This window comes from Leucoraja erinacea, chromosome 2, assembly GCF_028641065.1.
Source record: "Leucoraja erinacea ecotype New England chromosome 2, Leri_hhj_1, whole genome shotgun sequence".
Classification (NCBI taxonomy): Eukaryota; Metazoa; Chordata; class Chondrichthyes; order Rajiformes; family Rajidae; genus Leucoraja; species Leucoraja erinaceus.
Genome location: NC_073378.1, coordinates 93,416,367 through 93,432,444, shown reverse-complemented (window position 1 = coordinate 93,432,444; position 16,078 = coordinate 93,416,367). Strand labels below are relative to the sequence as shown.

The 16,078-nt window shown below is 43.3% G+C and overlaps 1 protein-coding gene across 1 annotated transcript in view; it reads left to right on the top strand.

Annotated features, from left to right (window-relative positions):
- LOC129712715 (dynein axonemal heavy chain 11-like) overlaps positions 1-16,078 on the top strand; it is a 286,248-nt gene that overhangs the window by 209,479 nt on the left and 60,691 nt on the right. Inside the window, exons 63-65 of the mRNA XM_055661378.1 lie at positions 9,194-9,367; positions 14,865-15,100; positions 15,242-15,364. Coding sequence (XP_055517353.1) covers positions 9,194-9,367; positions 14,865-15,100; positions 15,242-15,364 — 533 coding nt within the window. The remainder of the gene's footprint in view (positions 1-9,193; positions 9,368-14,864; positions 15,101-15,241; positions 15,365-16,078) is intronic.

The window sequence follows — 16,078 nt, the reverse complement described above, 5'->3', positions numbered from 1 at the left end:
TTGCTGGTGTGGCGCTTGCCTGTTTCAGATCGTGCACGACTCTGTTTTTTCCTGAATGTGCTTTGTCATTCCGGGCCAGTAGATCATTTATTTGGCGCGTTGTAGGGTGGCCCCACGCCTGGGTGGCCACAGTGGATCCCCTCGTAGTACTCCTTATGCAGAGAGGGGGGGGATGACCGTCTTGTGACCCTTTACGATCACTCCATCCTGTAACACCAGTTCATCACGTACCAGAAAGTACAGTTTTAGTTCAGCGGGAGTGTTGGATTGTTTGTTTTGCCAGAAGTTAGCAGCTGGGAGGTCTTATCCATAGCAGTGTGTTCGGAGAGGCGCCGCAGTTTGTAAGGATGTTGTTCGCTGGTAGGGCGTGGAGCCTGGGAAAAAGTGTCTGCGATGTGCATGTCTTTATCTTTTTGGTAGACAATACGGAAGTCGAACCGTTGAAGCTGCATCATCATGCGTTGAAGCCTTGCTGGGGCAGCGTGGATAGGCTTGCTCAGGATTGTGACCAACGGTTGGTGATCAGTTTCTACCTGTTCAATAGACAATAGACAAGATTGTTAAGGGCTTGGACACACTAGAGGCAGGAAACATGTTCCCGATGTTGGGGGAGTCCAGAACCAGGGGCCACAGTTTAAGAATAAGGAGTAAGCCATTTAGAACGGAGACGAGGAAACACTTTTTCTCACAGAGAGTGGTGAGTCTGTGGAATTCTCTGCCTCAGAAGGAGGTGGAGGCAGGTTCTCTGGATGCTTTCAAGAGAGAGCTAGATAGGGCTCTTAAAAATAGCGGAGTCGGGGGATATGGGGAGAAGGCAGGAACGGGGTACTGATTGGGGATGATCAGCCATGATCACATTGAATGGCGGTGCTGGCTCGAAGGGCCAAATGGCCTACTCCTGCACCTATTGTCTATTGTCTATTGTCTACCATGAAGGTTTTGCCAAAAATGAAGTATTTGAATTTGGAGCAGGCAAAAACCACGGCAAGCAGCTCTTTCTCTATCTGGGCATAACGCTGTTCGGTATCCGTTGGTGTTCTTGAAGCATAGGATACCGGCAGAATATCTCCGTTGAAATAGGTCTGCAGACATGCAGCACCTAGTCCATACTGGGATGCGTCGCAGATTATTGTAACTGGCAGGTTGAGGTTAAAGTAAGACAGAGTGGGTGTACCAGCGAGCTGTAGTTTTAAAGTCTCAAAAGTTCGCTGGTTGTTCGGGTACCAGGGCCAGGTGTTGTCCTTGTGGGTTAGTTGACGCAGTGGGGCTAATAGTTCGCTGAGATTGGGGATAAACTTTCCCAGGTAGTTGACCATGCCTAGAAATCGTTGCAGGCTGGTGACGTCAGTTGGTACCAGCAGCTCGTTGATTGCTGCAGTCTTCAGCGGATCTGGTTTTAGCCCATTGCTAGTGAACACGTGACCTATGTAAGTGACTTCAATAACCCTGAACTTGCATTTAAGTGGGTTCAGCTTTAAATTGATGTCTCTGGCACGGTCCAGTACTTTATGTAGGTTTGCATCGTGCTCGGTGGCATCGCGGCCATCAACTAGAATGTTGTCAACTATGATGGCACAGGGGAATTCTGCAAACAGTTGTTCCATTGCACACTGGAAAACTTTGCTAGCAGAGTTGATGCTTAAAGGCATTCTTAGGAATCGGTAACGTCCGAACGAGGTGGCGAATGTTGTTAATGCCGATGAAGCACGGTCTAACGGGATTTGCCAGAATTAGTTTTTGGCATTCAGGACTGAGAAAACCGTTGCGTTACCGATTTATGCTGCGACGTCTTCAATGGTCCTCATAGGATAGTGTTGGCGTTTGATTGCTGTATTCAAATCTTTAGGATTGATACAGATGCGTAACTCCTTCTTGTCTTTCTTTGTGGTGACAACCATGGTGGAAACCCAATCAGAGGGCTCGCTGACTTCGGCGAGAACTCCAACGGAGACCATACGTTTCAGCTCATCGTGTATTTGTCACGCGTACCATGCGGAACGCGGTGAGGGGCACATATGATTGGAGTGACTGTATGGTCGACAATGATCTTGTATGTTGTAGGTAGTTTACCGAGTTAGTTGCAAAACAAATCTTTGTAGTTGGATAGCATCTGTTTGGTTGGTCCCTCTGTCAAACAGAGTTTGTGAACAGCACGCCTGAAATAGACCAAACCCAGGTTATGGCACACATCGATGCCCAGCAGGGTTTCAGAACTTAGCTGGACGATATAAAATAACAAGTCCTTAGTCTGTTAATTGATGGTACATTTGAAGTCGGCTTTGCCCAGTGGGTGAAGAATTTCCCCTCCATAAGCATGTAAAGTGGAGGAGTCTTTTTTCATGCACTCAATGGTTCTTATCTTGTTGAACACTTTGAGTGACATGACGGTCACGTGGGCACCGGCATTGACGTTGGCGATCAGCGGTTTGTTATTGACTATCATGGTCACTGCAGGATCAGTAACTTTGCCTGGGATGTGCAGGTTTAGTGAAAGTACGGTAAGCTCAGTGTCTGAGCTATCAGAGTCGTTCCCGTGGGAAGATTTGTCTTGTTCATGGGAATCTGAATCTGACGGGTCTTGTTGAATCAGGTGCAGCTTCGTCCTTGGAGCTGTACTCCCACTAGATCGACAACAATTTGCAAAGTGGTTGGGTTTTTTGCAATTATGATATACTTTCCCATGGGCTACGCAAAATTGGCGCCCCCTGGGGTGGAAATAGTTACAGTTTGTGCACCCCGTGTTAGGCATGTTCTGAATTTGCTGGACGCATTGAGAAATCTTTGCGGAGAATAACTAGCCATATTCACATTTAGTTGTTGATTAGCATTCGCACTATCATAATCAGCCAGTGGTGCCACAGTCTCAGCCATCCGACAAGTATGAATAGCCTGGTCTAAAGTCAGTTCTGCATTCCGTAACAGTTTTAACTTAAAAATCGGAATAAATCAGACTAGTTGGCAGCCATGATATATATATTACATTACATATATAGAGAGATTATTAGTCAATACATGCAGGCGCTAACAGAGTATGAAACTCAGGATATTTGTAAGTGGGGAATTACAGGGTAGTAAAGGCCAGTGTGCTTAATCGTCATATACACTAGGTCCTTGCTCCATCTTTATCAATTTCATTGTCCCAGTTCCACTGCACTTGACAATGAAATATTCTTGACACACCCTCACTGCATTGTTATCCACCTCTGAACAAATTCCTGAGTTTCATTCCATTGAGTTGATCCTGGTGTTCCCGATGTAGCCTACTTTATATCAGTGAGGCCCAGCATAGACTAAGCGACTGTTTCGCTGAATATTTACACTCGGTTCACCATTGCCTGCTGGATAACCTGGTTGCTGACCATTTTAATTCCTCTTCCTATTTCCAAACCAAATTTTCTGTCCTGGGCCTCCTCCATTGCCAAAGTGCAGCCACAGCAAACTGGAGGAATAGCACCTCATATTCCGTTTGGGTAGCTTACAATCCAACGTTACGAACATTGAATTCTCCAATTTTAGGTATCTACTCCAACCACCCACCCCTTCCTTCCCCACTCCTCTTTTAATATCTAAAGCAGAAATGTGTTTAATTATTGAAATTTATAAAGTAACTTGCTTTTGAGTGTATATATAATGTTTGCCCCATCATATTCTATGATGCCGCATTATTGAGCATAGTTGTCACCCAAATAGAGATATCTGAATGGTGGCCGATAAGGAAAAGGGGAGAAGCAACGAGACCTGGGTGTCATGGTACACCAGTCATTGAAAGTAGGCATGCAGGTGCAGTAGGCAGTGAAGAAAGCAAATGGTATGTTAGCATTCATAGCAAAAGGATTTGAGTATAGGAGCAGGGAGGTTCTACTGCAGTTGTACAGGGTCTTGGTGAAACCACACCTGGAGTATTGCGTACAGTTTTGGTCTCCTAATCTGAGGAAGGACATTCTTGCCATAGAGGGAGTACAGAGAAGGTTCACCAGACTGGTTCCTGGGATGTCAGGACTTTCATATGAAGAAAGACTGGATAGACTCGGCTTGTACTCGCTAGAATTTAGAAGATTGAGGGGGGATCTTATAGAAACTTACAAAATTCTTAAGGGGTTGGACAGGCTAGATGCAGGAAGATTGCTCCCGATGTTGGGAAAGTCCACAACAAGGGGTCACAGTTTAAGGATAAAGGGGAAATCTTTTAGGACTGAGATGAGAAAAACATTTTTTACACCGAGAGTGGTGAATCTCTGGAATTCTCTGCCACAGAATGTAGTTGAGGCCAGTTCATTGGCTATATTTAAGAGGGAGTTAGATGTGGCCCTTGTGGCTAAAGGGATCAGGGGGTATGGAGAGAAAGCAGGTACAGGATACTGAGTTGGTTGATCAGCCATGATCATATTGAATGGCGGTGCAGGCTTGAAGGGCCGAATGGCCTACTGCAGCTATTTTCCATGTTTCTAAACCTCGTATTATCTATCACTATTTGGAGAATGGGCTACTTAGATTAGCTTTCATAAGTACAGTCGCTGCTCAATCAATAACCTTTGTCAAATTTATTAAATCAAAACTTTATTTTCTCAATGGAAAACACAGTTTACTCAGGAGTTTTTTATTTCTTTAATGTTCAATGGAGAACATCAATGTATGGAGGCCAATTGAAAATAGTTTCATTTGTTCCTTTGCACAAGATCTAAGAAATGTTAGCAGGGAGGCCATGTGATCCTTTGTGCTAAAGCTAGCATCCAATAAGGTCATAGTAGATCTCTTACCTCAATACAAAAATCCTGCTACATATTCCTTAATTCCCTTACCATTAGTCTGACTAATGAGCAATATTAAAAATTATACTCGAGCTCTCGAAGTAGCCCAATAAATTGTTTTTAATGTTGCTCCAAAACATTGTGTTAAAATATGATTTAAAAAATATTAAATTAACCAGTGAAAATTAAAGGAGCAATTTGATTTAGGCGTTGGAGCTGTTTTTGGTCTTTTTTTTAAAGTTCATTATTTTAATTAGTAATGGTGAAATATAGAATAGCAATCATGGATCATGCAGGTTTAATAATACTTAATGACAGTACTTAATACTGTAAGAATGTCATCTGCAGACGTTTATAGTTGGAGTAATACATACTAGTTTGTCTCAATTAACCTAGCAACGAATAAAGATAACATAATTAAAATATCTTAAGCTTCAGCATGAATGGGCCAAATTAGTGCTCTGGTTTAGGGACCCAACTTTAAGATGAATCAGTCATACATAATATTGTAGACACCAAATGCTGGAGTAACTGAGCGGGACAGGCAGCATCTCTGGATAGAAGGAATTGGTGATGTTTTGGGTCGAGACCCTTCTTCAGACTGACTTTGTGTCTATCTTTGATTTAAACCAGCATCTGCAGTTCTTTGCAATACATAATATTATTCCAACATACAAATCAGTTCAAATCTCAATTCAAGAAAGTTTATTTACTACTTTGTATGTTGCATTTTTTTCCGCCTCAAGAGACTAATAGGTTTTGTTACATTGGATTACTCTTCTGGGTGAACCTTAGTTCAGGAAATCTACAAAAGTAACTCCTGACCATTCCCAGCCATTGAGCACAAGACTTTGCTCTATTATAGGCAACAAGTTATCCGGCTTTAGCTCATAACATAGTGAATAATCCAAGTACGATGTATAATTATGTTTGGAGTCAAGCATTTTTCATGTAGAACCATAGTCCTAGAACACACCCTTTTAGGCAACTTGGCAAGTTGCTCAAATGAGTTAGACCCACTTGCTGCATCTGGCCCTTATTCCTTCAAACCTGTCTTAGTGATTTTTAAATGTTGTTGTTATTGTATCCGCCACTACCACTTCCTCTGGCAGCTCGTTTCATGTACTTACCACCAAAGATCATAGATACTCCACGGAGAAAAAAGCGTAGTACGTCATGTGTGATTTTTCACGCCATTTTGATGTGCTGCCGTCATGGCGTCCACATCTACATCTACAGCTCACTGTCCTGCTATAATTGCTGTAATCGCAAATGTAGACAATCCGACCTGTCTTTCTTCAGGTTCCCCAATACCAAAGAAAGGTGAGAATATATTATTGCTTTCTGTCAATATTATTCTGTCCTGAAAATGTTATTTTCTGTTCTCCCATCAACGGCCATTGGGAAACTAGGTTTGTCGGTACATTAGAAATTTATTCGAATTTTGTTTTAATAGATCTAGACTTACCACAATAATAAAGTCATCAATTTTTACACCCGTACATTTTTGTTTTTGATCTTGTAAGGCAGGGGTCTCCAAAATATGGCCCGCGGGCCACATCAGGCCCACCACGAGATTTTTCAAGCTCGGCGTCGAGTCGGGGAGCACGGCGGCCCAGAACTGCTTAGTGTTGTTACCGTTTAGGTCCCTCGAATTGTCAGAGCCGAGACATCACAGGGCCGCCATGAAGAAGGGTGCATTGGTGGGGTGGGGGGTGGGAGTTTGGTGGCTGCGGTCAGGATGGGTCGGCGCCGCGTTATAATGTGCCATTGTTCCTCTCTGCCCTCTCTCTCTCCCCTCTCTCTCCCTCCCTCTCCCCCTCTCTCTCTCTCCCTCTCTCCTCTCCCTCTCTCTCTCTCTCTCTATCTCTCTCTCTCTCTCTCTCTCTCTCTCTCTCCCTCTCTCTCTCTCTCTGTCTCTCTGCCTCTCTCTCTGCCTCTCTCTCTGCCTCTCTCTCTCTCTCTCTATCTATCCATCTATCTATCTATCCTTCCATCTATTGTTTCTCTCTATCTCTCCTCTCTCTCTCTCTCTCCCCTTCTCTCTCTCTCTCTCTCCTCTCCTCTCCCTCTCTCTGTCCAGCCAAGAGAGAGAGAGAGACTGTGTGTGTGCGTGTCTCTCTCCCCCCCTCCCTCCCCCTCCTGTGTGTGTGTGTGTGTCTGTCTCCCTCCCCCTCCCTCTCTCTCCCTCTCCCCTCCCCCTCCCCCCTGCTATTGTCTTAGATCCAAAAGAGGATAGAAAGAAAATACTTAAAGGAAATATGTAGGAAGATTTTAATAAGCTCTTCTACATTTATGGTAAACTGACCTCTCTCTTCTCATACAGGTCTATCTCCAATGCTCTGCCCTCTCTAGAGATCTGCGGAAACTGCCCCCCTCGGCCCTCTCTCTCTGCCGACCCTACCTCCCACTCTCTCTACCTCCCTCAGCTCTCAATCTCTCTTTATACCAGTTGGCAGCCCTGCTATGTCTCTTAGATCCAAAAGAGGATAGAAAGAAAAAACTTAAAGGAAATATGTAGGAATTTATTTTAATAAGCTCATCTACAGTACAGAGACAACGAAATGAAATGCATCTCCCTTATACAGGTCTATCTCCGGTGTGCTTAATTTGCCGCCGAGATATTCCAGTACGGAAACAAGCCCTGAAGTGTCCCCCAAGTCCACTCCGACAGTATTAACACTATCCTACACGGGAGTAGACGGCTACCTTTTATCGCCAGCCAATCTTACCCATTGTGCTGTCTTTCGGAGTGTAGGGAAAAACACACGCAGGTCACGGGGAGAACGTACAAACTCTGTACAGACAGCACCCATACCCTTAATCAGGATCGAACCCGGGTCTACCGCTACGCTACAGTGCACTACTTTTTATCGTGCAAGTCCTACCCTGATGTAGCATACTAAAAGGCAACACCTCACATTTAATTAAATTTCCATTTGCTGTTCCTCCACCCATCAGCCCAATTGATCAAGATCATGTTGTAATCGTAGATAACCACCGTCAGTGTCTCCTATATCACCAACTTTAGTGTGAACCACAATCTTACTAACCATTCATATCCAAATCATGAATGTATATAATGACCTAGGACTCACTGATCCTTGTGGTACATTACTTGTTGCAGGCCTCCAATATGAAAACAATGACCTACCACCACCTTTTTCCTACCTTCAAGCTAATGTTGTATCCAATTGGCTGACTTACCCTGGTCCCCAGGAGATTTATGCTCCCAGACAAGGCTATAATGTGATGCTTTGTCAAACGACTTCCTGAAGTCCATGTACACAACTTCTACCGAACTGCCCTCATGAATTATTTTGGTCACATCAATAAACTCAGTCAAATTGGTGTGATACCAACAAAGCCCTGCTTACTACCATCCTTAATCAGTCCTCTAACTTTTAACTATTTAATTAACTATTTGTTAAGAATAATTTGGACAGTTAATTTAATTGTTTTTAGCTTTTTTTGTTTTTTTTCATACATCTATTTCATCTTAAACAGTTTCAAATTACTTTTGAAAATATTAAGCTCATGAAATTATTAACTATTGCTAATTAAAGGGTGCCTTTGCAAACAAAAATACTGTTTGTTTTTCAATTTTAGACACTGTGAATGTGATTATTAGTGATCACAACCCAATTGGAAAATGCAAAGTTGACAAATAATAAGTCCCCTGGACTCACTGGCTGTCATTGCTGCCATTTATATTGAAGGCTACAATAACTAATATTTAAAATTACTTGGACCTGCAAATAAATGTTTTTTTATTGTCTCAAAATGTTCGAAAGACTAATATACAATGCTCATCTACAAACATTCAAAACGATTAATGTAAAAATTAACAAATAAAATGCTCTGCTTACATTTCTCTCTGCAGATGATTTCTCTCATTGAGTTCAATGGCCTCACTATATAGGCTCCAGGTAAACCTGGTTCAGCCAGCAGGTTTCATGGCCTGACTCAGAGCTGCAATCTGTCATCTGTTCTAATAATGGGTGTATCTGTCTGCTGATCTTTGCGATCCTGCTGGGAGAAGTTTCCTATGAAGTGCTTGGCTGTGAAGAAATGTTAACACATGTTGGAAAAATAATCTTTGTATTTTATAGGACTAATTTAGCTTTGTTAATAAGAAAGTGCATAAAAAATTATATTGTAATGAATATGACAAATGTTGTATGGAAATGAATAGAAATCGTGTTTTCCATTTCCTTGACAAAATTATTCACAATGGTTTTTGTGCACTTGTGATCTTAGTAATTTTATTAACATTGACCACAATTAGACAGATAGTATAATCCTTCAATGTTAGCCTATTAAGAGCCTCACAATAAAATAGTATAGATTTGTATATCCCTTGTTAAATTTGTGATAGTTTAGGAATTGATTAATCCTGTCCTATTCTGCATTTAAATGGATAATATTGAAATTTATTTCCTCAGTCAGAAAATATTCGTTGGGCCCATTGTGTTCAGCTCTTTGAAGCTCAAGAGAAGACTTTGTGTGGAGATGTGTTGCTGACAGCTGCATTTGTGTCGTATGTGGGGCCCTTTACGAAAGGATATCGGCAAGAATTGGTAGAGGGAATGTGGCTTCCTTTTCTCAAATCTTTGCCGGTATGATTTTATTGTTTTCTCTTTTTATTCCCTCTATTATATAATACATGCAGTGATGTTATATGTGACCAGATACCCTGTAATTATTGTCGCAAAATCCTTCTCTCAATATCTGGTGACAAGTGTCTAAACTAAGAGTACTGTTCCACAACAGCCTTGAACATAGTGGGCCAGACACTTCTATCACAGTGACTGGGTATATCATGTCCCACTGACTTGGTGGGCCCAACAGAGTATGATGGGGTTTGTGTGTGGGGCAGATTAACAGTATGCTGATAGGACAGAGAAGACCTTGGAGTTAGCAGTCCACTGAGTCTACACCACAACTGCCCATTTCACTAATCCCACATGAACTCCCCCCAAATTCTGTTACCCTTCCACACATTGAGGGTAATTTGCAATGGCCAATTAACCTACCAAACTACATGTCTTTGTGATCTGAGGTGAAAAATGGGTGACTTCTGAGGAAATTTCCAGGAAGAACATGCAAAGTTCACATAGACAGCACCCAAGGCCAGAATGGAACCTTGGGTCCCTGGCACTGTGAGGTAGCAATTCTATGAGCTGTGCCACGAGATTCTCCAGAATTTTACACACTATGAAATTTATCCTGCAAATTGGAGGATGACAATCTACTTTTTTTAAAAGGAGGGAAGTGATCAAGTCGCCTCACATGTTATGAGAAAATGTTAGAGACTATTCTAAGAAATGCAATAATTGAACATTTGGAAAATATCAATGGGATTTGATAAAGTCAACATGGGAAACGGGATATCATGTTCGGTAAGCCCACTGAAATTTTCGAAGATATATATGTATAATTGATAAGGTGAAGTTAGTGGTTACTTGGATATTCAGGAGTTACAAAGTTCCACATAAAAGGTTAATATGCATTATTAAAACATACGGTAATGTATTTTGCACCGATTGAAAATTGACAGACAGGAAATGGTGTAGGAATAAATGGGTCTTTCTTGGAGCAGAGCTCACGGGGATCAGTGGTTGGGTCTCGGCTGTTCACCAGGTACGTCACTGATTTAATTAGGGAATCTAATGTAATATTTTAAATATTGCCAATGATATTCAACTGGCTAGGATTTTGAATTGTGAGGAGCATCAAAGATGCTTTAGGGTGATTTAGAGAGATTGATTGAGTGGGCAAAACCATGGCAGATGCAGAATAACAGGATAAATCTGAAGCTGTCCATTTTGACAGGGAGAACTGAAAGGCAGCATGTTATTTAAATGGTAGCAGACTGTCAAACATGGATGTACAAAGAGAGTTTATGGGGTTTTATAGAGGGATCTAGAAGTTCAGATAAATAGTTCCTTGAAGGTGGAGTCGCAGAAACCTCAAAAAGGCTCTTGGCACATTGGCCTTCATCAGTCAGAGTATTGACTATAAACGTTGGGAGGTCATAATGCAGTTATACAAGACATAGGTGAGGCCAAATTTAAAATATTGTCAAGCTGGAAAGGGTACAGAGAAGATTTACAAGGATGTTGCCAAGACTTGAGGGACTGAGATATAGTGAGAAGTTGAGTAGACTGGGACTCTATTCCTTGGAGCGTAGAAGGATGAGGGGTGATCTTATAATCATGAGAGGAATAGATCGGATAGACGCACAGAGTCTTTTGCCCAGAGTCGGAAAATCGAGGACCCGAGGACATTCGTTTAAAGTGAAGAGGAAAAGATTTAAGAGGAATCTGAGGGCTAACCTTTTCACACAGAGTGGTGGGTGTGTGGAATGAGCTGCCAGAGGAGGCAGTTGAGGCAGGGACGATTGCAACGTTTAAGAAACAATTAGACAGGTACATGGATAGGATAGTTTTAATGGGATAGCCAAGCGTGGACCTGTTAGGTCCACCTCCCCAACGCAATATTCTTCCACTCACAGGTTCACCCCAGGTTCTCCCCCCCCCCCCCCCCCCCCCCCCCCCCCCTCGGCCCATGGTGGGGTTCACCACCTTGATCTAGACGCTAATGTATCAGTGGATTTGGACAGCTTCTCCTCCCAGTAGGTTTGGGTGGCCTGCTTTCACATCACCACGTAGAAGCAGCTGCTGTACTGGAAGCCAAACACAAAGCCACCGTAGATTGCAGTCTGTGTTGACATAGAAGGTGCCACTGAAGTTGATGGCGTTGAACTCCTCAAATCCGACAGCAAGGCCAGGGTTAGAGTTGGCAGTCTGCAGTAACTCCCTGCCTCTGTTGCGCATTACCCAGTTAGGAACGATCTGCATCGTCCCCTTTGGAACTTCCTCAGGTCAGTCTCACTGATGGCGCTGTTCTCGGGGCACATGTCAAAGATATCTGCGATGTTGTTGTCAAAGTCGTCCTTGCAGTTGTCTCCTCTGCTGTTACCATTGCATTGATCTGGTCAGGGTTGGGAACAAAACGGCAATTGTCCTTCTCATCAGAAGCACCATAATTGCCATTCTCATCAATGTCCTGATTGTCATCACACTGATTACCCCCCAGGTCTGAGATTGTCTTCCTGGAAAGGGGTTATGCATAATCTCTTTCAAGAGATCCATCTGTTTCAAAATTTTCAGCTTCTCTCTCTCTAGACCCTTGGTCGTACGATAGAGCTCAAAATGCTTCAAGATAGTTAATCAAATGTGTTTGTCTTTCCGAAGTTGTGACCAAAGGCTTTGCACTTCCTCCTGATCTGTAAAGATGTTCTTTCTTCTGCATGGATCAGCTTTACATGGCACTGCTGGTAGCGATCAATCAGAAACACCTTGTTACCTCCTGGCTGGGGGCAACGTCTTTCACGCACCTCTTCATGCTGCTCTTTTATGTGTTTCTTAAGTCCTTAAGGAAGGACATCCTTGTGATTGATGCAGTGCAGCGTAGGTTCACGAGATTGATCCCTGGGATGGCGGGACTGTCATATGAGGAAAGATTGAAAAGACTAGGTTTGTATTCACTGGAGTTTAGAAGGATGAGGGGGATTCTTATAGAAACATATAAAATTATAAAAGGACTGGACAAGCTAGATGCAGGAAAAATGTTCCCAATGTTGGGAGAGTCCAGAACCAGGGGCCACAGTCTTAGAATAAAGGGGAGGCCATTTAAAACTGAGGTGAAAAAAAACGTTTTCACCCAGAGAGTTGTGAATTTGTGGAATTCCCTGCCACAGAGGGCAGTGGAGGCCAAGTGACTGGATGGATTTATGAGCGAGTTAGATAGAGCTCTAAGGGCTAGTGGAATCAAGGGATATGGGGATAAGGCAGACACGGGTTATTGATAGGGGACGATGAGCCATGACCACAATGAATGGTGGTGCTGGCTTGAAGGGCCGAATGGCCTCCTCCTGCACCTATTTTCTATGTTATTCTCTGTTGCTATGTACATGGATGGGCACTGATTGGCATGGATGTGGTGGGCTGAGTCCTTGATAATAGCAGTGGGCACAATAGAACACTGCAGATTCCCCTCACTCTGGGCACTATCCAGACATGATGTACTAAATATATGCCCTGCGCTTCTTCACTGGGTAGAAATTCCAGCAGCACTGTAGTCGCACCACCTTCAGAAGGGCTGCAGAAGTTGAAGAATGCAGTTCATCACCAACATCACAAAGAGTTATTAGGGATGGGCAATGAATGCCGGCTTTGTCAGTGCTACCAAAATTGCTATAAAATAAATAACTAACGGTACTATCACAATAACACTTCTTAATAAACTGAACTACTTTTCTGAACCAGATTAGCATTCAGACCCTAACCTACCTCTTAAAGTAACTTATCTCAATCGTAGGTACACAAAAATGCTGGAGAAACTCAGCGGGTGCAGCAGCATCTATGGAGCGAAGGAAATAGGCAAAAACCCTTATTCAGACTGATAGGGGGTGGCGGGGAGAAGGAAGAAAAAAGGAGGAGGAGGAGCCCGAGGGCTGAGGAAGGGGAGGAGACAGCAAGGGCTAACAAAATTGGGAGAATTCAATGTTCATGCCCGCAGGATGCAGACTCCCCAAGCGGAATATGAGGTGCTGTTCCTCCAATTTCCGGTGTTGCTCACTCTGGCCATGGAGGAGACCCAGGATCGAGAGGTCGGACGGGGAATGGGAGGGGGAGTTGAAGTGCTGAGCCACCGGGAGGTCAGGTAGGTTCTTGCGGACTGAGTGGAGGTGTTCGGCGAAACGATCGCCCAACTTCCGCTTAGTCTCACCGATGTAGATCAGCTGACATCTAGAGCAGTGGATGCAGTAGATGAGGTTGGAGGAGATACAGGTGAACCTCTGTCGCACCTGGAACGACTGCTTGGGTCCTTGAATGGAGTCGAGGGGGGAGGTAAAGGGACAGGTGTTGCATTTCTTGCGGTTGCAACTGAAAGTGCCCGGGGAGGGGAAGAAGTGACAAGGGAGTTGCGCAAGGGATCGGTCTTTGCGGAAGGCAGACATGGGGGGAGATGGGATGATGTGGTGAGTGGTGGGGTCACGTTGGAGGTGGCGAAACTGACAGAGGATTACTTGTTGTATGTGACGGCTGGTGGGGTGAAAGGTGAGGACTAGGGGGACTCTGCCCTTGTTGCAAGTGCGGGGATGGGGAGAGAGAGCAGTGTTGCGGGGTATGGAAGAGACCCTGGTGCGAGCCTCATCTATGGTGGAGGAGGGGAACCCCCGTTCCCTGAAGAATGAGAGTTCCCTGCCCTCTTTCTGTGACCCCCCCCTGCCCTCCAACACTACGATCACATCCTTACCCAGACCAGATACCACAGCCACATCTGCTTCCTCGGGGCATGCCTGCCTGCGCCTCCATATCATACCTCATGGCTTCCAGCTCCAGTTCCCTACCTCCCAGTTCGGACCCCAGCCGGACCATCGGTACCGACTGGCTATCCACCGGCACACCCAGCAATTCTCCAACCGGGCACTGAGATCTACCCTGGCCGCGATGCGCCGGCACCAGCAGGACCTCGTATTGACTCTCCCGGAACTTCGGGCCTCACTAACCCATACCTGCAACGGACCACAACTATATTTCATCCGCCGGAAGATTCACCACTTTAATCAAAAATTCCTGGCCCACCTTCACTCCACCAAGGACCTTAAATTATCCCGCCTCCAGACCGCTATTGACTCTGCCCCCCCCCCCCCCTCCCCCCTTCATCTCCATCGTAGCTATTTTTAGATTTGAATTGAAATATTTAAACAGTTAAACTTCATTTTGTTCTCAACACTTCCCTCTTCTGTTCATGTCAGGGATTAAAAATCCCCACCCTCTCCCCCAGGAGAAATTATTTCTTAACTTCAGAGGTTTGAGCCTTGTCTTAAGATCTACTTTGGGTGTATATACTTATCATACATTGCTATTCATTTCATCTATTGCCGACAGAATAAAAACTTTAAACGAAAACCTCCTAAATATTTTCATCTAAATATCTTAATTTGCTGCTGTGAATAATGGTTGTAAACGGTCCCATGTATTGGCAGTTCATAGGAAAATAATCTTGTATTTAGTTGTACACACTCTTTCCTGGTTCTCACAGGTTTCCATACCAATTACTGAAGGACTAGATCCTATAGTAATGTTGACCGATGATGCCACAATTGCAACCTGGAATAATGAAGGATTGCCCAGCGATAGGATGTCAACAGAAAATGCGACTATTCTGGTCAACTGTGAACGTTGGCCACTTATGATTGACCCACAACAACAAGGGATCAAGTGGATTCGAAACAAGTATGGAAGTGATCTGAGAGTTTTGCACATGGGACAGAAAGGGTAAATGGTCTGCAAAGAACTAAGATTATTCTCTAATAATTCTTTAAACATTTTCTCTCAATTATTTAATTATTTAAGCACAGTGATTACTTAACAAAAATGTTGATTACCAATATGCAATTTGCATCTTTTTATGTGAAGTTATTTAGATATTATTGAGCATGCATTATCCTGTGGCAATGTCATCCTCATTGAAAATCTCGAGGAAACCATTGATCCAGTTCTCGATCCTCTACTTGGACGAAACACAATTAAAAAGGGAAGGTAAGTGTTTTGACAAGTCATCAATTAATTATCTTGTTAATAACCAGGCAGCAAATATAAATGTAATTACTCACCCACGGTCCTACAGCTCTAACACGCAATGCTATAAATTATGTGGCTTCCATTCATATATGATTTGAGAGGATGTCTTCTCTCGGCTTTGCACACTGTGTGGCTATTTCCTTGGTCTAAAGCACAAGGGTAGGAGCTTTACACTGTAAAGTGTAATGTAATGCTTTACAGTATAATGCTTTACACTGAAGAAATAGGAATTAGTCAGGTGTCAAACAGAAGACCTTTCCCATTTCATGTTTTAAATGCAATTTGAGGGCTTTCCCAGTTTGATGGGGGACCCGGGGGAAGGTGCACACTTCTGAAACAGGCAAAAACATCAACATATTATTCTGTAGAAATTACAAGTATGAGTGCACAGGAAGAAGGACCTACTGTAAGTAAGCTTATAATGATAAACCATATATACACATTCCTTATTAACCGAAAGTAAAACACAAGGTCAAGCCTGCAGACTTTCTTATTAACTATCCATGATTAGACATGAAAAATATAGTAGGCTTATCGTAAATCATTCAAAAGGACCAAAGCAAGATAACTTGGTATAAATAAGATTATATTATGAATGCACAAGGAAGAGATAAGATGTTGAAGTCTACAGGAACTAATGAGCACTTGTGTATGAAATGTCAGCGTGTAATA